Below are 20,804 nucleotides of genomic sequence, written 5' to 3' on the forward strand. Positions count from 1 at the left end.
CGTGATGGGGAATATATGTTTTAAATTTCAACATGATCGGACACATGGTCTGGCAACCGGAAATATCTAATATTATGAATCTGGGTTCAGGGATTTATATCAAACTTAGTGCAAGTATGTATAATGATGTAATAATGTGGGCGGAGGCATATCTGGCGAGGTCGCGATGTCGAAGTGTGCCCTTTTAGTTTAGTCATAGTTTTCTGCTCCCCGCTCATTTGTTCCCTTTTTCTTCTGTCTCTTTAATCACTTCCCTGTATCTCTCCAATTTCGTTTCTCATTCCACTCCTACAAGATGGTAGCTGACCACAATGGTGCCATCTTGTAGGAGTGCATGGTCTATTCCGACGAGATGGCAGCTGATGCCTATACCTACCTACCTACCTATGAGTATGATTCATTTAACTTTTTCTAACTTTCCAGTTTTATGTATATATATATATATATATATATATATATATATATATATATATATATATATATATATATATATATATATATATATATATATATATATATATATATATATATATATATATATATATACACACATGGTAACGGCTTGTGGAAGTGCTATAACACAGAATGGATCAGGATGTAACAGAACAAAAGGAACAGCAGAAAGAGAGGGGAAAAACACCAGCAGCAGCCAACAGTCAACCTCGACAGTGTTCTTGGCCCCATCCCAATAATTATATTTTACGATCCATTATTCATTTTTCATATGTCTTCATTAATTTCTTCCATTGGTTTTGTTAAACCTACATTTAATGCTGTACCTCTACTTTTGCAGGTAAAGCTTGGTTGTAAACTTGGGAAGTTTTCTGACATTATTTGGGCACAGGATGTGCTGGTCACTGCAGCTGGGGAATCGGTTCTGCGGTAAATTATTTATCTTCTTCTGTAGATTTTTGTCAATGTAATATACTTGTACATTTATTCCTTTAGATTAATCAGGAGTGATTATATTGACTGTTTTCAAGAGATGAACAGTGTGCTTTTACTTTTCCTGAAATTAAATATTATGGAAGACAGTTGGTGAAAGTAAGTTCTTTTCTCAGGCTGTGGTATTTGGAGTGCAGTGATAATTGCACTGTCAGCCTGAATGACATGAATGACTACGTTGCTGGAGAAACAATTACTTGCATGGCTTATTCTCCATCGAAAGGTATGCTGAATTTAAATTAACCTTAAAATTTTAAATTGATTCGCATAACAAGAGAGCAATGCCGAACATGAAAGCCACAGTGAATCTTGTCTCTGGTCATTGTGGAGTTATTTAATGTTCCCTTGGGTGACTGACCAATCTGAATTTACACCTTGATTTTGGTCAGGAATTCTTGCCGGAGGAACAAGCAGGGGTAACATCGCAATGTGGAAAAAGATCGAAGGATCAGCAGCTGACTTGGTGGAATGTGGGCAAAGATGGCAGCTGCATGACAGTATGACCTTGTCTGGTAACATCACACACATGAAGGTAAGAATATGTATCGAATGAACACGATATTTATATGTGATTTAAAAAATATATATATTCATAGGAATAAAGTCGTAACTAAAGTAAATTGGATGTACGTATTCAGATTTGTGGCCTTTCCACTAGGTGAATAATGCAGCCAGAAGTGTACCAGTGCATTATATGATCCCAAACTTACTTGGGTTGTTTTGTAATACCACTCCATGTAAGAATCGTATCTGCTTTGCTTTAATATGGTTTAGTCTCATGTGTGACGTTTTCATAAGAGACATTCAGGCTCCATAATGTAACTCAAGGGAGTTTAATGAAATGCTGTCATATACAGTAAGTTTTGCGGTGCCCCTTTGGGCATAATTTTGCCATCCAGGGGTGAGGGGGTTCAATTTGTGTATAACACATTTTGTGGTTCACATTAATTCTGTTTTGAGCTATAAAACACGGGCCAAAAAAGTGAAACATGGGGCAAAAAATGCTGTTTTGGAACTTGTTTGATGTAGTTTTTGATGTCGTTTTCCTCTACCACCTGCTTTGGGACTTGAACTGTTTTTAAACTTCATCCTTGCGGGACTGTATGAACCTCTGAGAATCTTTTTCCTTGTATGCAGCAATTGCTTTTGACACATCAGATGTTTGCATCCTTTGATTGATTACCAAAATGTACACACTTTCGTGAAAATTCTGTTTTTCATGTACAAGATTGAGGCTCGAAGAAGAGTGAAAAATGATGTATTTTTTATCTGATAAAGACTCATGTGCTGGTGTTGATTTATGTGATCATTTGTCCTCTTTATTATCTAAACGTGCTGTTGATCATTTTGTTGTGACAGTGGTGTATGTACCCAGAGATCTTGGCGGTGAGCAGCCCGCATGGTGCGTACTTGCTCAAAGAGCAGGCGATGTGTTCCCATTACAGCCAGCATATAGCTGCCCTGCAGATTTCCCCCACAGAGCTCTATGTGAAATGCTTTTCTGCAGATCTTTCACAGACAATTCAGATGGATAGCCAAGTACTTGGCCTTTGGGTAACCCATGTGAGTTCTCGCCTCCCCCCCGCCCCCCATTATTTTGATAGCTTTTTGAATAATGATATTTGTTCATAGATTGATCCTCCGTTTCTTTCCTGTATAGATAATACTGTATTCGATACAGAACATTGCAAGTGTAAAAAGTGAAACAGGGGGTGTCTTTCTTTTTTCACTTTGCTTCCGTAATGTACATAGATGGGACTGGCATGACAACTCAAAGGTAGCATATCAGTGGCGGAGGTTGTGGCAGTGGTGGTGCTGGAGGAGGAGAATTGCATTCTTCTCTTTTTCAAAGCAGTAGGGGCACTCGCAACAAATTACCAATTCCGTGGCTAAACACCAACCATGAGCACGTCATCACTCCATTTCAGCTGTGTGGAAATATCTGCTGAGAGCCCTGGGAATCAAACCCACATCAGCGAGAGCAATGCAATGAGGCTTTTCTGACTCTATCAACAAGGTAGCATTTTCGACTTTGGGTTGTTGAGTCTGGGTTCAATTCCCAACAAAATAGGATCCAACTACACCACAAAGTGTTCTTCTGATGCATCTTGCATTGTCCTTCAAAGATCATTTGGAAGAGGCGTTAAGCTGAGTTTCATCTACAAGAGCACACTTATGGACATCTTTCATCTTTCAAAAAGAGTAGGCATTCCAGTCGAGCACAGTTCCATCCCAGGTTCATGTCTGCTTTGGCAACACCCTGTAATGAAGTGGTAACCTGTCAACGAAAAATTCTCATCTCTAGAATTGTTCACGATTTGTGATTTGTGAATGCTGAAATATTCCTCACCCAGGTTATGTGATAGATGATGAAAATGTAGAAGGTCCCAAATCTGATGAGAAGTATGAAGAGATACAGCAATGGCAATGTACACTGTACAGGGTGAACCAAAAAAGGTGGGCCTCAGGAAAAGTTTAATAACTTTAATATTGTTCAAAATTTGCATATTATATTACTCACTCATAGTCAAGATATCAGTGAAAATTTCAGTTGTCAACAAAGAAATTTGACAATTTTACAATGTAATTACTGACGACGTCGATGTTTGATGATAAATTACAAATTGGCACCATTTCACTCAATGGGCCACGCATCGACCATTTCACTCAATGTGCCACGCATCGAGCAAAGTTATTGATGACTTGTGTGCACTGTTATCGAGTTCTCTTCAAGCTTTCTTTGCTGATGTTGAGCTCTTGACCGGGGCCGAAGAGATTTCTTGGGACTGCGGGTGACTTAGTCAGCAACGGCAGCAATATTCTTGGGTGACCTTTCTGATTTTGGTCAGCCAGAGTGGCTTCCTCCGTTTAGTGAAGTCATATTCAAGACTGTGCCATACTGTCTAAATTTTTTCACAAACCTTTGAATTTGAGACTTGCTGGCTGCTTTTGTTATTGCAAAATGTGTGCAGGACAGACTCCTTGTCTGTAAGAATGAATCTGTCCACAGATACTTTTAACATAAAATGACTTCTTCAGACTGGTGTCCACGACATCGTGTGTCAATTTCAGATTCAATAAACTTGGGAGATATACTTTCCCTTAACTCATTTCAGACCTGAAAAATTAAAGAGATTGAATGAAAACTGTGAAGGTTATTAAACATTTCCCTGGGCCCACTTTTTGGGGTCACCCTGTAGATAGAAAAGGCTTTCCCTGTTAGAATCAGTCTGACATCCTGAAAGTATATTTGCTCGCATTACATTAAATATAGACTATCAATTGATTGTATTATCTTCTTCAGTGACTAAATATCAGTGCACATCACCAAATCCAAGGCAATAAGATACCAAGCATGATCAGGCCTGGCTTCGGCACCACACAGATGTGGACTGTGAAGTGTAAGATGTCTCACCTGCATGAAATGGCACATCATTCATCGCAAAGCGAATGGTTGTTTCATTGATAATCAATTTGATTATAATCATGGCAGGTGGTAACAGCCTCCAGCTAAAATATAATTATTGTGGATACAAACCTGGCTTCACAAGATAATGTGGAACACTTCATGATATTGCATATATTTCTGAGCAAAGATTTGGGAGTGCACATAAAGTATACTTCTTTTGGCCACAGTAATCTTCGAGGAAGTGTTGAGTTAAAACGAACGATTTCAATCTTGTATTAGTCTTTGCCAATAACCAAAACACAAAACAGTGTACAAATACAACCTGAAGCGATGATATCATTTCAGACTACAAGGGGATTGGCTGCCATATCCTTGGGGGAGTGTTGACTCAAACAGCGCTGCGCATGCATTCCTGTTGCAGTGAGCTGTAGACGTCAAACAATAACTGATTCCTCAATTTTTGTCAAGAAGAGGGCCTAACCTTCTCGTAAGCGATTGCACTCCAGCTAATTGCATGTGTCCAAGTTCAGGTAATATGTATCGGTTCTCAGGTTCATCAATTAATTTGTACTTTTTTAATACATGGTCTAGGCTCATGGAAGAGCTAGGGCACAGAACAGACCAGAACACAACATAACAAAGGGTACAGCAGGAGAAAGGCGAAATGCCAATAGCAAGGTGGAGGGAGAAGGTAAATGGAGACTGACAAACAAGGGATGCAAGTAACAATGACGGTTGGGGGAATGCAAGGGGTGGACAAGATGGATACATGAGCAAAATTTTTGGAGGGGTGGGAGTGGTTTAATGGGTGCAGAAAAGATCATGGCTTTGGATGGGGGATGACCTCAGATGGTGGCGAACCGCTGTCTTGAAGACCGGGAGAGAAGAATGAGATCGAAGAGTGGAAAGTGGTTGTACAGGCAGGAAAAGAGGAATAAATGAGTGGAGTTGAGCAGTCGTTCTGGATTTAGGCTGGTTCATGAAGAGGGGGTTTCTGGTGGACCATGTGCATCCTGAAGATACTTGGGGTGGGGGGGTTAGGGACACATCACGGAGAGGGCAGATGGAGCAAGACCAGAAATGAGGCAAGAGAAGACAGAGACCACCGACCTGTTGGCAATGGCGAAGTGATAGGCCCATCGACTCAGCTTCATTGCGAGAGATTCCAATGACATTGAAAGCCTTGGTTTCTACAGCATAAAGCTGAGCAAGATATAAGGTGGGGGAGCTAACCCAGAGGGGACAGCAGTGCTCCATCAAGCTGCGGATGAAAGCCTTGTAGGTAGATAGTAGCTCAGGTGTACCAATTGGAAGGACTTTGCACAAACAATGGAGGGTGCCCAGTCGGTATTTGGCTTTGGAGGGCAAATTTGAAATGTGGCTTTCCCAAGAGAGATCATGGTTGAGAATGAGACCCAAGAGTTTGAGTGACTGAACCTCTTTGAGACGGTAGTTGAGAAAGTAGATGGGAGGGTTTGTGGAACGGTCCTTTCGGAGAGAGAGACAGAGTGAGTGTATAGGATTTCTTAGGATTGAGAAATATGTTCCAAGTGTTTGACCAGTATTTGATTTTGTCAAGGACTGAGGAGAGGGAAGAGGCTGCTGCCTGTCTGTCAGAAGGATGAGGGATGTCATGGCAGAGAGTAGAATCATCAGCAAAGAGTTAAGGAGGATTTTCCAGAGAGTCAGTGAGATCATTGATGAATATTAGGAATAGGATGGGGCCTCAAACCCTGCCCTGGGGTACTCCAGCTTTGACAGAGAGAGGAGAAGAAAGGGTTCCATTGAGAGCCACACGTTGGCTACGAAGGTAGAGGAAGTCAGGAATCCAAGAGCAGAGTTGGCTTGGATTCTATAGGCAGACAGTTTGGAGAGTAAGGTGGGATGCCAGACTGTATCGAAAGCTCGAGATATGTCCAGAGAAATGGCCCTGATCTCATGATTGATATTGAGGGTCTCCATTCATTGTTGGGAGAGTACACGTAGTATATCCAAGGTAGACTGGCCAGGCCTGCATCCAAAATGATGAACTGAAATGAGTCTGTTGCAGAAAAAGAATGATTTTATGCCAACTGCGATGATGGATTTATGACCGTACTGATGATTGGAAGTAAGCTAGTTGGTCTGTCGTTAAGCTGATCCATTTCTGCACCTTTTTACGTAATGCTGCGATGTTGGCTGATTTCCAAGCACATGGAAGATGACCTCGGGTAAATGACAGGGTGAAAAGAGAGGAGAGAGAGGAAGTGCAAGGGCAGCAGAGCAGATTTTTAAGACACGTTAGCTGATGACGTCCTGTGCAGTTGCAGAGTCAGAGTCGAGGGTTGCCAGAAACTTTTCCACCTTCTCAGGTGCAAAAGATACATAATCCAGGAGCAGTTGGGTACGACTGGCAAACGGGATGGGTACACAACATTTTGAAGCAAACACAGAAATGAGGCATTCGGCCTTCTCATGAGGGGAGTCAGCTGTGGTGTCATTTGAAGTGAGGGAAGGGATGGAACGTGAGCATACATCAGAGACCGACTTGACAAGGTGCCACCTGGTTTTCGAGGAGAGAGACAAATTTGAATGTTCATTCTTGAGATTGGACAAGATGTTGTTTTCTGGCTCTCCTGAGGGTAGACAAACATTTGTTGCAGGCTTTGTGGAATGTTCTTCGGTTGGATTTGCCTTCCAGGAGGAGAATGCAAGTTGTTTTAAAGCAACTGCCTCATCCTCAGGATTCAGAGTGCCAAGAGTGGGAGGATGGGTAAGATAATTGAAGACAAGATAGGACGAATCTGTGCATCAGAGAGAGCATATTTCTGTGGAAGAGTTCCCAAGGTGAATCAATATCAGGGGCACTAGATATAGGAGACCAGTCCTGAAGTGTGATGGCTGCTTGTAATCTCTGCCAATTTGCCTGAGTAATCTGCCAAACTTGCCGGCACTGAGGCTGTTCTCTGAGAATGATCAGAGAGATGTTGACCTTCACAAGCACATGATAAGATAGATGAGCCAATTGGGCCGATCAAGATACATTCGTGGGGAAGTTGGTAAAAACCAAATCCAGAAGGGAAGATTTTGCATTGGGAGAAATCTTGGTGAGAAAATTAACGGATTGAGTCAGTCCCTTTCGTCACAGAAGTCTTTTTGTGGAAAGTGCCATGGCTGAGGAAAGAGGGACCAACACCCAGCCTATTAGCATGGTGACAATTGAAGTCATGACAAATGAGGAAGAGAGAGTTGGAATGAGTGATTAAAAATTGGTCCATGTCATCTGAGAGAGAGATGTAGATGGAGTCGTCACTTGGGAGGATGGTACAACACGTGGACAAACAGGATGTGCGAGTGGAGGGGAAGTAACAGCCAGAGGTACTCCTGGGGTTTGGGATGTGTAAGAGCAGTACATGGAGAGTGAGAAATGGAGTTCTTGAGGTACAGTGCAACTCTTCCACCAGGATGGGGTTTAGTTCAATCAAACTGGAGGAGACAATAGCCAGGGAGAGACACTAAGGAGTCAGGGACGTCCAGTGGGAGGAATGATTCTGTTAAATAAATAATATCTGGTTTATCGGAAGCGGCTTTGATTGAGAGATTTGTCAGGTTGGAATATATACCATGAAAGGAACAAATATGTGAGTGGCCAATGATAAAAGACATAAACAAGATTCTTAGATTAGAACCCTGTGCCTGCATGATGAAGCAAACACTCATATTGCTTTGTAAACCAAGAGCACCCATGCAATTATTAGTTTAGAAGTTGTGGTTTATCTTGAGCCTCAACCCTTGTATTCCAGTTATAAGCATCACAAAAATGATAAAATAGTGTGGTCAGTGCACTAAATGATTTTTTTTGTGGTTTTTTTTTTTAACTTTCCTCCGGCTTGGCTTTTTAAGGACACCGTGACTGTATGGGATGGTGAACAAATCTGTATATTCAAGTTAACAGAAGATGAATTCAGAAAGATCAGTAAGTTTTTCTTCATTCCTTTTATTCTTGCCTTTTCTCTTAACATTTATGTTTGCAGCTGAAAGAGCAATTTTACATTGTGTTACCAAAAGTATTTGGACAATAAGGAAGTATTCAGGATTATTAATTCACAACTGTTTATTCTACTTTTCATAGGGTCCACCTTTGGCAACAAGCATAGCTGCTGTCAGGGTGGCCTGGAGGTATGCAGACTCTATCAGCTGTGTAGCCTGGGTTTGAATCTCAACCCAGCTATAAACTGTCATCCTGTTGTTTTGCAGGCAGAGTAATTCATCAATGTGTATGCCGTCCCTCGAATAGATGTTAAACTGGGTGTCCCATGTAATGGCATTAGTTGGTGGACGTTAAACATCCCACAGAGTCCTTTGCAAAGAGTAGCCGAGCTCTCGCTGGTTACCTTGCCAAATTCCAAATTCCTGCCCTGACCGACAGAGGACATTGCATCAGTGGCACAACCGTGCCCTCACCAGCAGCCATGTGCTGCATACAAAATTAATGAATGGAACAAGCACAGCTCAGACCACAGAAGTTGTTATTTGCACCACAGAAGTCAGATCATATTATGCACATCATTAACTCATGGCATCTTACTTCAACTGAGTTTTAGTAACTGCTGAACATCTCCATAAACCACACACTGCTTTGCAGCATAAGAAAAATTATGCACATCCATATTGAGAGAGTTCATTTCAAGTTTTGGTGTGCTGTCCCAATAATTGGAAAAAAAATCCTTTAAGGCCCTTGGTAGAGCTTGGACACAAATCACATTCAGGACCAGGACATTAGGAGATATCAATATACTTTTACGTATATTACAAGCACATTGGTAGACAACCGACATTTCTACACAGTATGAGATTTGATGGAATTATAGTCACCATGAAGACCAGTTTCTGGCTGCATCGACAGATAAGTTAAACAATGGATGTTATCATCTGCAAGCAGTCGAGCATGCTTGCCATTGTCAGAAGCGAGGCACAGCTGATGTTTTTTTCTCCACAAAAGGGCTAACGCTTAAGACGCCAGTCACACCTCGCTTCCCATGGCTGTTAACATACTTCCATCAGCTTTGATATTATATAATCCATTATATGGGATTTTAACTTTGTTTCCAAGCGTCATGAGCCTTGGGTTAATTCAGATGGGAATGTTAAGCAGGCCAACCCGTGTAATATGTATACTGATTTGAAGCCGTGAGACAAATGGGGGGTTAACTGTGCTTTGTGAGTATCCAAAACGCCTCTTGGATAATGTACTGTCATTCTTGTTAAAATTGCTGCATACCAGTAATTGTGATGCTGAGATTTCAAAACACCAATGAACAAAAAACAGTAGTTATGTACTAAGCCAGCTTACTGTATAACTTCTGCTTGAAAAGATAATTATCTCTCCAGCTCTGGCCAATTTTACCAAAATGCAATGACCGTCGTTATTTATACTCTAATCAAAAATAATATTTACTGTACATCTTATGATAAAGGCATGTTCTCATCAATGTCTTTATCAGATTCTTTCCAGTGCGAATCGACTGCTGTGGTGGTTTATGAAGAAAACATTTTTACCATCAAAGGCAGAGCTGTACAGGTGCACACACTGCAGGTTTGCTCTTTTTGCAGAATTTCTCAAAACATTCATGCTGTAAAAAAAAAAACATTAGCTTGATATATTTAAAATATACATACACATGGAAAAAAGTTAAGCACAAGCTGTTTTTCTGTATTGTAGCAATATTACCAATGAGATTATTCAGAAACTAACATTTATCAAAAATATAAATATATATATTGGTAAAGTATACATGTTTGACAAATAATTCAAGACAAATTCAACGGTTTTGTTGATTTTTTTTTTTAAATCACAAAATGAGAATGTCTGTAAACGGCACTGTTTAACACCAAAAAAACACGAGTTTAGAATTGGGTTGCTGGCAACACATCCTGTGATGTAGGGCTGAAGACCAGTCAATAAGGACATCCAACAATATAACAAAAGAATGAATGTCTGAAAAGGACAACTAGAACAGCAATTGCTAGAGCACATACCTACGCCAGGCTGAACAGTTTGTTTTGGATCCCATTGATGGGCCATATCTGGATTCAGACCTGAACGAAAATTGAATCGGCTTGTTCTTGTTACCTAACCAACTCATCCACCAAGTTTTGTCATAACTCATCCATAACTTTTTCAAATATAATTCTATATATCTTTTTTGGTCCCATCTCTCAATGGTGAAGAATCACATTAAAAATTAAAAAAACGTATTCTCTCTGGATCCGGATCTTCACCAAAATGAATACTTTCGTCCATGTCACGCTCCCAACCTGTCCACCATGTTTCGTCAGAATCCATCCATATATTTTTGAGATATCGTGTTAAATATCATTTTTAGCCCGATTACTCAATGGTGAAGAATCACTTAAAAATTGGAGTATCCAGATCTTTAACAAAATCTAATCAATTCATCCTTGTCCCACACCTAATTTGTCTACCAAATTCAATCAAATCCGTTCACAACTTTTTCAGATATCCTGTTCAAAGACAAACAGACAGATAGGGGTGAAAACATAACCTCTGCCCACCTTCAGTGGTGGAGGTAACAATGTGTGTAAGAACCATTAGGAACAAATGACTGCTGCAACCCTCCTTCTCACTCCCTGAAGATGCCACCAGATAGATTCCAAAAGGAAGTGTTTCCATTCCCAGTGTAAAGCAACCTCTAAATGACTTAGAGTCTACATTCTGCACAGGAGGGTCCATTTTCTTAATTTTTCATCCAAGAATGTACCAAATGGGCTTTGTTGGATTTAAATCAAGATTCCTTGCTGGTCAGGGCAATGTTGTGATGGCATTGTTTCGCAAGAAGTTGGTAACTGCATGAGAACGGTTGGGTCTGGCATTGCCATCCACAAATACAAGTCTTGTGAGAAGTGAATGGTTGTCATAATGTGGAACAACAACATGATCCATAATAGCCCCACGGTACTTTTTGCTTGTCAGATTACTCTGTATAGTGGCAATGTGAAGGTTTCATTTGGAACAGGCAGACCCTTTTTCACAAACAGCATGGTTCTTTAGATGTACTTAACTTATTTTCAATGTGTATTGCTGTTCCCAACATTGAAACGATGGCGATTATAATAACATGATTAGTTTGGTGTGTATGTTTTACAACAAAATTGTCTGGTAATTTGGGACTGGATTTGGGGGGGGGGGCTTTATTGTACAAATATTCTACATATGATATGTGCTAGGGGTAAATGAAACAAAGTTATTTTGAGAATGTGAAGCTCGGAGAGCGTTTCTGAAAGGGAAAACCGTGAAGGAGGTTGTCTGTGAAGAATATGAAAAGAGAGGGCAGCTGAGGACAGGGAATCAAAATTATATATTTCTGATGTTTGTTGTACAAATGAGATGTTGGATCTGTTTGTTGTAATTACATAGGGAACGGTCAAGCAAGTTCTCCCATTCAGTGAATTGGAGGGTTCACCAAACATGCTGCATGCTTGTGGAAGTTATCTTTTGGTCACCACTGATACCTGCTACATCTGTGTGTTTGACCTTTCACGCAGGTAATGATCCTTTTAAGGTTTATAAATCTGCACTGTCTTTGCAATTTATATTGTTCGTACAGTGTTGCTCATTGTACTATGTAGAGCACTAAATATTGGCATCATAATGATTTTGATATGCACTAGTTGGTCGGTAGGGATGAAGTTGAGTGTTTACAGTATCTTCTTCTTCTTCTTTCGGCTGCTCCCATTTGGGGTCGCCACAGCGATCATCCGTATGATCCGAATAGTGATTTGGCACATGTTTTACGCCGGATCCCCTTCCTGACGCAACCCTGGTCGCCTCTTACGACACAGGGATATGGTACACCTATTTTTAACCGGGGTATACACCGGCCCAGTACACTGGTACTCATTTCGCCGACCTCGGAAGGATGACAGGCTGAGTCAACCCCCTGGTGTATTAATTCAGTGGCCCAACGGGGCTTGAACTCGGGACCTTTTGGATCCCAAGCCGCTGCCCTAACCACTGCGCCAACACCAGGCTTTGAGTGTTTACAGTATATCTCTTTTATTTTGCTAAATATTTAACATACACAAGACTGGACACTTGTGATCCCAAAATTTAAATATGTACTTCAATTACTTTTTTCTAACAGTTCACTCGGAAATCTTTCAATATTTTCTTCATCCAATTTTTCTTCAATTTTGTAATTTAAAGTGCAGTCGTTATATCGACAACCCTGATGTATAATTAACCTATAACGTCGACAACTTACTATTTTAATTCATGTACTTTTAATGGAATAACTTTTATTGCTTGTCACAGGGAAGCAAAGGCTCAATTCCCAGCCCGAGATATGAAGGATGTTGTGAGTAACCTTGGAACTCTGACCTCAGTCCAGGTTAATGTAACAAGCTGCTTTGTGGGATTCTTGAGAAAAAAGGTGAATTTCATGGATGCTGTCTGAACATTTTATGAATGAGTAGGTGGTTACATTGATTTGCACATTGATTAATAGCCTGAGCAGGGAAATGTGTTAAGTGGGTTTCCATTTACTATTTCTGTTTAAGGGGCCAAGCAAAACAAAAATTTTCCATGAAAATGATAATGTTAGTGTGTACATTTATACATTTGGTGAATCCCCCCCCCCACGCCCCATACTCTTCAGGGTCTAGGGTGATCTTAAAGGTCTTAGGGTCATGTATTACTTTTGTTATGATAATTCCATTAAGACTGTAAATATTACATTATTGTACCATGCAATGTAAGTGTTAAATTATCAGCAGGTGCGATTTATAGTGGCACTGGCAGAGTACCCACCCTCTGTGTGGGTCGAGTTTTCAGTGTGTGTGTGTGTGTGTGTGTGTGTGTGTGTGTGTGTGTGTGTGTGTGTGTGTGTGTGTGTGTGTGTGTGTGTGTGTGTGTGTGTGTGTGTGTGGATTTATCTATTTTTATGTCACAAGTAATCAATTAATCAATCAATTATTGTACACCACTCGTTCCCAATTCCGTCTCCATGTGCTGCACGGCGGCATCGCTAGGTGCCGAAGGCACCTCGGCAATGTTGCGCACTAGAGGATGTGTTATTTATTTATTTGGCATGGGGGTGGTGTCCTTTTAATGTACCTCTACTTATTTTTTAATATATATAGATATATTTTTATTATTATTATCATTTTTTTTAATTTTTTTTATCCAAACAAGTACAATTTTTCTTTTCAAAATTTTATATATTTATTTTCACCTAAAACATTCACATGCACTCATTGATGAACCTCTGAAAGTTTGACGAAGTTCCGTTGAGCAATTTAAGAGAAAAATGGTCACACACACACACACACACACACACACACACACACACACACACACACGCACACCCTATTGTAGCACAGACAAAGATCACAATAAATGTGGACAAGAAGAATTACAAACAGATAGACTTGTGTTGATCAGTTAATTAATATGAGTGTATAGCAACTATATTGAGGTTCATTGTCAATGCAATACCCTAATCATGCCATTGTGACTTTCTTTCCTAGGCAAATGGGAGCGTATATTCTCACCTGTACGTGTACATTGTTGAAACAGACCGTATACTGGATTATGACTTTGCTAGCGGTGGATCGAGTAGCGATTTGGAGGATGCAGCACCTGGAATACACAACAATAATTGGTATTGAAATCGACTATTCTTACTTCATAGGAGGGGCATTCAAAAATCTATCAAAATGGGATACTATAACAATGTTCAACATGCACTAACCATTTTATTTTTTCATTTTGTCCTCCATAACCTCAACAATTTACTTGCTCCATTCATCCTTCAGACTGTCTATGCTAGTAAACTATAAAATTTCAGAGAGCTCTTTCAGCCACATCTGTTACTTCATTCATCTCCTAACTGTTTGCAAATCGGATGCCATGCAAGTGACGTTCCAAATGTCAAATCAGACGATAGTCCATGCGGGCGAGGTCACGACTCGATGGAGGGATGATCCAGATACTTAAAACCACAGTCAAGAATGGTGGTCTACACATCACAAGTTTTGTGCACAGGCATGTTGTCATGAAGGACGAACACATCACTGACTACCAGTATCGTTCTGCATTTGTTCTTCATGGCATGCCACAATTTTTTGCATAATGCTGGAATAATATCCCCCTGTTATTGTACTTTTGTGAGGAATGCATTCAATCAACAGATTTCTCTTGGCATCCCAACCACTCATCTCAGATCTCTCTTCCCCATATGTGGCGATTTCAATTGTCACAATTCAACTTGACTGGGTGTTGTTAGCTCTCTTACTAGCCATGGCACATCAGTAAAGGACTTCTGTGGCTCCATGGGACTGACTCAATCTGTGAACTTTACAACTCCGATTTCTCCCGATGGCAAATCCTCCATTCTGGACTTTGTGTTGATTAACTTTGTTACAAACGTCTCCCGCTCTTCCTCTGCTTCAATTGGTTCATCTGATCATATGCTTGTGAAAGTCAACATCTCTCAGGCTATTCGGAGAGAGCTGCCTCAATGCTGGTGGGTGAGTCTGGCATTTCACTCAAGCAGATTGGCAGGGATTGCAAGCAGCCATCTCTTTTCAGGACTGGTCTCCCATATCTGCTGCCCCGATCTCAGTTGTGATCTTTCATTCCCAACTCAGCTTGGGAATTTTTACACAGAAACCTGCTCTCACTCTCTCATGCACAGGTTCATCCCATCTCATCTTCAATTATCCTACCTTTTTTCCTGCCCATGGTGCACTGAATTCTGTGGTGAGGCAGTTGTTCTGAAACAACTTGTCTTCTCTTCCTGGAAGGCTAATCCAACCAAAGGCAATCTCAGTGCATTCCATAAAGTCCACAACGAATGTGTGTCCATCCCTATCATAGCCAACTGCACCTGGACTTCACCTCAGAATTTTTTTTGCACATAAGAAGGTGGAGAATGCTATTTCAACCCTCGACTCTGACTCTGCTATGGGAGCGGATAGCATCAGCTCACGTGTCCTGAAAACCTGTTCTGCTGCTCTTGTACTTCCTCTCTATGCCCTTTTCACCTGCTCATTTGTACTTGGTCATCTTCCATCTGCATGGAAATCAGCCATCGTCACTGGACCACATATAAAGGCGCAAAAGCTTATCCCCTCAACTGCATATCTATGAGTTTCTTCCAATAATCAGCAAGGTCATGGAATCCATTATCACAGTTAATATGAAATCTTTCCTTTTCTCCAAAAACCTCATCTCAGATCACCAATTTGGATTCAGACCATGTCACTTCACCTTGGACATGCTGCTTCTACTCACCCAGCAATGGATGGAAGCTCTCAATGTCAGACTTTAGATCAGGGGCGTCTGTCTAGACATTTCTCGTGCTTTTGATGCAGTCTGGGAATCCTGACTTACTCTCCAAACTCTCTGTCTGGCATCCACCGCCAATTCCATACGTACCTTACCGGCTTCCTCTACTCTCGTAGACAATGTGAGGCTCTCAACGGAATCCTTTCACCTCCTCTCCCTGTCAATGCTGGAGTGCCCAAAGGCAGTGTTCTGAGCCCAGTCCTATTCCTGATCTTCATCGATGATCTCTCTGACTCCATGGAAAATCCTCTTTATCTGTTGGCTGATGACATCCCTCATCCTTCAGACAGGCTAGCTGCAGCCTCTTCCCTCTCTTCAGACCTTGATAAAATCACAAACTGGTCAAACACTTGGAATGTCTTTCAATCCTGACAAATGTCACACTCTCACTGTGTCTCTCTGAAAGGACCGTTTGGCAAACCTTTCTATATACTTTTTTAACAATCCTCTTGAAGTTCAGTCATTCAAACTCCTGGGTTTCACTATCAGGCTCAGGCATGATCTTTCTTGGGCAAACCACATTTCACAATTGGCCTCCAAAGCCAGCCACCGACTGGGTATCCCCTGTCATACAAAGTTCTTCCTTGGCCCACCTGAACTCCGATCCGCTTACAAGTCCATTATCCACAGCTTGATAGAGTACTGCTTTCCCTTTTGGGCTCACTCCTCTGTCTCACATCTTGCTCAGGTTGATGCTGTGGAAGCCAAGACCTTTAAGATTATCTCTGTCTTCTTCCCCCTCCTTTCTGATCTTGCACTCTCTGCTCTTTCTGTACTTTGTCCCCCCTTCCGCCAGGTTTCTGCAGGACTCACACAGTCCACCATCAACTCTTCTGGTAAAATTACCTCAATCCAGGATCACTGCTCACCTCTACTCATTTGTTGCACTTTATTTCCTGCCTGTGGAATCAACTTCTACATCCTCTTCAATCTCATCCTTCCCTCCAGGTCTTCAAGACAGCTGTTCACCACCATCGCAGATCGTCCTCACTCCAAAACCATACACATCCCAAATAAAGCTACATGTCAGAAGAATGTGTCGCATGCTTAGACCAAGATCGCATGTAGGGCGTCTACTCTGCCAGTATATTGCAAACCGTGGTGTCTCTCCTTGCAGTCATCCCTCTCGTTTACAGCGGCTGCTCCCCATGTTGCATTTGAAAAGCTGCTGATTGGTTGTTTTGCATTTTTATTTCACTTTTTGTGATGCAATGTATTCAGTCACATTATTCTCCCTTCCAGTAATCTTTAAAATCAACAAAAAACATCTAGATTAAAGTAGATTTAATACAGATCTTCATGGAGGAACACAATTTAAAATAGCTGTATTTTGCCCTATTTTTTGACAAATTGAACCTCCACTGCCTGATGTTGCACCACCATTTTGTGGTGGGTGGTATAAGTGGCTCAAGCTTTGGCTCTGAGTGAAACCAGGAGTGCAACACAATTAACCTTTTTAAACTCCATGAAATAATATAAATCGAAAGATTAACTTAAACTTTTCCCATCACTGGAGACTGGTACCATTGCCTGCTTTTCCCATAAATTGTGACGGATCCTCTTCCTGGTATCTTATCTGGTAGTAATCATGTCAAACAAGAACGGAAACTGAATTTTAAACTACCTCAGTTGTGATCTTTCACTTATTTGATTTGTTGCTGGTTACATATTGATTAATTATTTAAACATTAAGCAACATGTTTTGGTGGTGTAAAGGTTGGAGCATCCATTCTGACTGTAAGAGGTCGTTGGATCGTTCCCCAGCAAGTCATACAAAAGACTTTTAAAATTGTACGTACTTCTTTCTCGCTTGACTTCATCATTTAAAAGGATAAGAGTACAGACAATCCCCATAGGTTGGCATCAAAGGGGAGGAGGAATTTCCTTCTTAAGAAATGCCTCACTGAGAGCGGTGAGAAAGGTGGCACATTGTTGTGGAGTTGTTGGTACCCAGAGTTAGTCTCGGCTACGGCCGCAAGATGATAATGACTCAGAGTGCCCCGGTAATTGACAGCACTCCTCCCCAAACTGAGTGGCTGTGTTTGTCTGGTCTCACAGGTGTGTGTGTGTGTGTGTGTGTGTGTGTGTGTGTGTGTGTGTGTGTGTGTGTGTGTGTGTGTGTGTGTGTGTGTGTGTGTGTGTGTGTGTGTGTGTGTGTGTGTGTGTGAGGGGGGGGGCAGCTCCACTCTGAGCCTTAGATCTTATAAAATAAAATAGTGCTGCTTTTTTATCACCAAAAGTATGAGAAAATGCAAGAACACAACTAACTTGAGGGTTTGTCCAAAACGTTTAATATTCATGCAGTCATGGTGTGTGATTCTTCATCTACTACCTGTGTCTGTCTCTTCTTGCTTTTTTTTCCTGCATCCAGCTTATTGCTTTCCCTCTCACTACTTTCTTCTGCTTCTTGCATTATCATTTTACTTGGATTTCATACATTGTGGTTGAGGTTTTGCTATCCTGACAGGGGAAGTACTACGAGTGTCCTGAAAGGGAGGCATCCCATAAGCCTGCATTGGGACCAGGAGGAACCACATTTACTTGTCTGTGAAGCAGAGATGATAGAACTGCCTGAAGACTCCAACGTCATGGTGAGTTACAGCGCACCTACATTGCCTTCTCACTGATCTGATCGTTCTCACAGTTTATTTTCCAATGTGAGGACAAAGGAAGCACATTGCTTTGTTAAAATTGGTCATTTACAGGTGAAATAAGAACTAGCTAGTTCATGAAAGAAAAAGGTTCTGTAAAATATGTGAGACGAAAACACTTTTTCATGTTCATGTCATGTGGTTCAACATACATGTGATGAATATGTCAATATCGGCAATGATATCCCAACATTATTGATTTTTTATGAGTGAAAGTTCATTTTGTTGGCTTGACAATGGTTACATCATTCCCCATTACTAAATCTTTAGGTTGAGTGAAATTTGCTTTTATTTATTTCACAGAACGACGTGTTGGTGGTATCCTTCTTCTGTAGTCAGGAGCATGGCTTGCACCCACAGGAGATCTTCACACTTCCTCAATATGCTCTCTGTCTCCTTGGGCTACAAGCTCCATATTACTATTTCATGAGGAAGGTAGGTGATTCCTTGCTTCTCATCTTTTGGCCTTTTTGCTAAAGGGGTGTGCTACTTTCTTAAAAGCACAATTAAAATAGATATCCACATCACAGTTCTTTTTGCACTGCTGTGGCAGAGTGACAGTACTCTGCAATGAAGCACTCATAAATAACCTCTTGAATATTTAGTGGAAGCTTATCTGAAGCCCTTGATTTACACAAGTTTAAACAAGGGGATGTCACCGATGCACCCACAGGGAAGACATCACAATGGCTCAGCCACCGATGCTGATAGAGTAACCTGGAGAGCTCTTCGGGACTTTGTGGGCCTTGAGGACTGCACAAAGGAAACAAAAGATGCCTTGTTGAAATTTAGCTACTGCCTCACCGTAGGGAACACAGAAAAGGCCTTCAGAGCAATCAGACTCATCAAGAGGTAAAATTTGGGATCAAATTGAAATGTTGACATCCTGCACAAATCATGTTTAATTGTACAACCTTATGGATCTATTTATCTTTTAATAACAAAATAACCCATTATTCTGCGGATAAAGATATTTTAAAGATAATCTCCATGTTAAAGTAGCTGGATTTCTCCATCCGTCTATCTGTCCCTCTGCCTATCACGCTCTTTTCGCTGGGGCGTCATTACGGCGTTGTGTCTGGGACGTCATCACAGTGTTGCATCTGGGATGTCATTACGGCGTTACGTCTGGGACGTTATTATGGCGTTACATCTTGGATGTCATTACGGCATTACATCTAGCACTAATTTAGGCCTTTCGTCGCTTCACTTATGGCAGTTGAAGAACATAACCCATATATTGGTTCACGAGCACCAGCCAGAGTGACCACTATATTCGTTATGTCTGTGTGTGTCTGTCTGTGTGTCTGTCCGTCTGTGTCTGTCTGTCCAGAGCATAACTCCGTGGACTTTGATCCGATCTTGATGAAACTTGGTTATGTGTTCGATATCAATGTCTCGTTGTGTTTTCCTGGATCAGGGCGTGCTTCGCCCATTGTGAGTGGAGCCACGCCCAAAAATTAGCCATTTTTAGGGGGTAGTCGGATTAAAAATCTATCTTCTCCTAGGGAATTGACTGAATGGAATGGGTTCTTCGGTATTTGAATAGCAAAATGAATTATCTAAAACTTGTCGTTGTCCAATTTTTCAATTTCATCCCAAGGTCAAGGTCACAAGGTCAAAAACTTAGAAAATTGCAAATTTTGACAAAATCATACAACCGCCCAAACTTTGAGAGCTAGAATGACAATATTTTGAATTATAACTTGGTCAAACATTATCACATTGTCTCATTCTTGACTTCTGATACAATCTACATCGTCAAATACCGCTCGTGAACCATTGTCGTCTTCAGACGTGTGTGTGTGTGTGTGTGTGTGTGTGTGTGTGTGTGTGTGTGTGTGTGTGTGTGTGTGTGTGTGTGTGTGTGTGTGTGTGTATATATATATATATATATATATATGTATATGTATATATATATATATATATGTATATGTATATGTATATGTATATATATATATATATATGTATATATATATGTATATGTATATATATATGTATGTATGTATATGTATGTATATATATATATATATATATATATATATGACTATCTGACGTCAATAGGTGATGGGCTGAATGCTAGATGCTAGGCTTCGGGATGATGGATTTAGTAAGTTGGCGGTCTAGTAAGATGTCGTTACATCGAATGCTCGGCTAGGCCTTTATGGTGGTGTATTATTCGTGACTCGATGAGAAGCTGTGTATTATTTTAGAAACCACTTCTGATAACTGCTAACAAGCCATCACTAATTGGCCTACGTTTTGGAATAATAATAATAATAATATCGTAACGTTAATAATAATAATTGTACTTTAATAACGTAACAATAGCGTCAACCTCCATTAGTAAAGCGGTGTCTTATTCATGACTCAATGAGAAGCTGAAATAAAATATAGCGGTTTTTTCCTGATTGTTCACCATCATAGAGCATACATCATAACAACCTTG

At 40.8% G+C, this 20,804-nt stretch overlaps 1 protein-coding gene across 7 annotated transcripts in view; it reads left to right on the forward strand.

The window, feature by feature from the left end:
* Nucleotides 1–20,804, forward strand: part of IFT140 (intraflagellar transport 140) — a 76,469-nt gene that overhangs the window by 33,134 nt on the left and 22,531 nt on the right. For all 7 annotated transcript variants that reach the window (XM_085879207.1, XM_085879208.1, XM_085879213.1 and 4 more), the window contains exons 7-18: nt 794–882; nt 1,062–1,168; nt 1,335–1,477; nt 2,305–2,508; nt 8,237–8,309; nt 9,838–9,929; nt 11,772–11,899; nt 12,669–12,786; nt 13,883–14,016; nt 18,172–18,295; nt 18,659–18,790; nt 19,029–19,207. In XM_085879207.1, coding sequence (XP_085735333.1) covers nt 794–882; nt 1,062–1,168; nt 1,335–1,477; nt 2,305–2,508; nt 8,237–8,309; nt 9,838–9,929; nt 11,772–11,899; nt 12,669–12,786; nt 13,883–14,016; nt 18,172–18,295; nt 18,659–18,790; nt 19,029–19,207 — 1,523 coding nt within the window. The remainder of the gene's footprint in view (nt 1–793; nt 883–1,061; nt 1,169–1,334; nt 1,478–2,304; nt 2,509–8,236; nt 8,310–9,837; nt 9,930–11,771; nt 11,900–12,668; nt 12,787–13,882; nt 14,017–18,171; nt 18,296–18,658; nt 18,791–19,028; nt 19,208–20,804) is intronic.

Source organism: Eptatretus burgeri, chromosome 4, assembly GCF_056783735.1.
Source record: "Eptatretus burgeri isolate ZD-2024b chromosome 4, Ebu_testis_v1, whole genome shotgun sequence".
In the NCBI taxonomy this organism is placed as follows: Eukaryota; Metazoa; Chordata; class Myxini; order Myxiniformes; family Myxinidae; genus Eptatretus; species Eptatretus burgeri.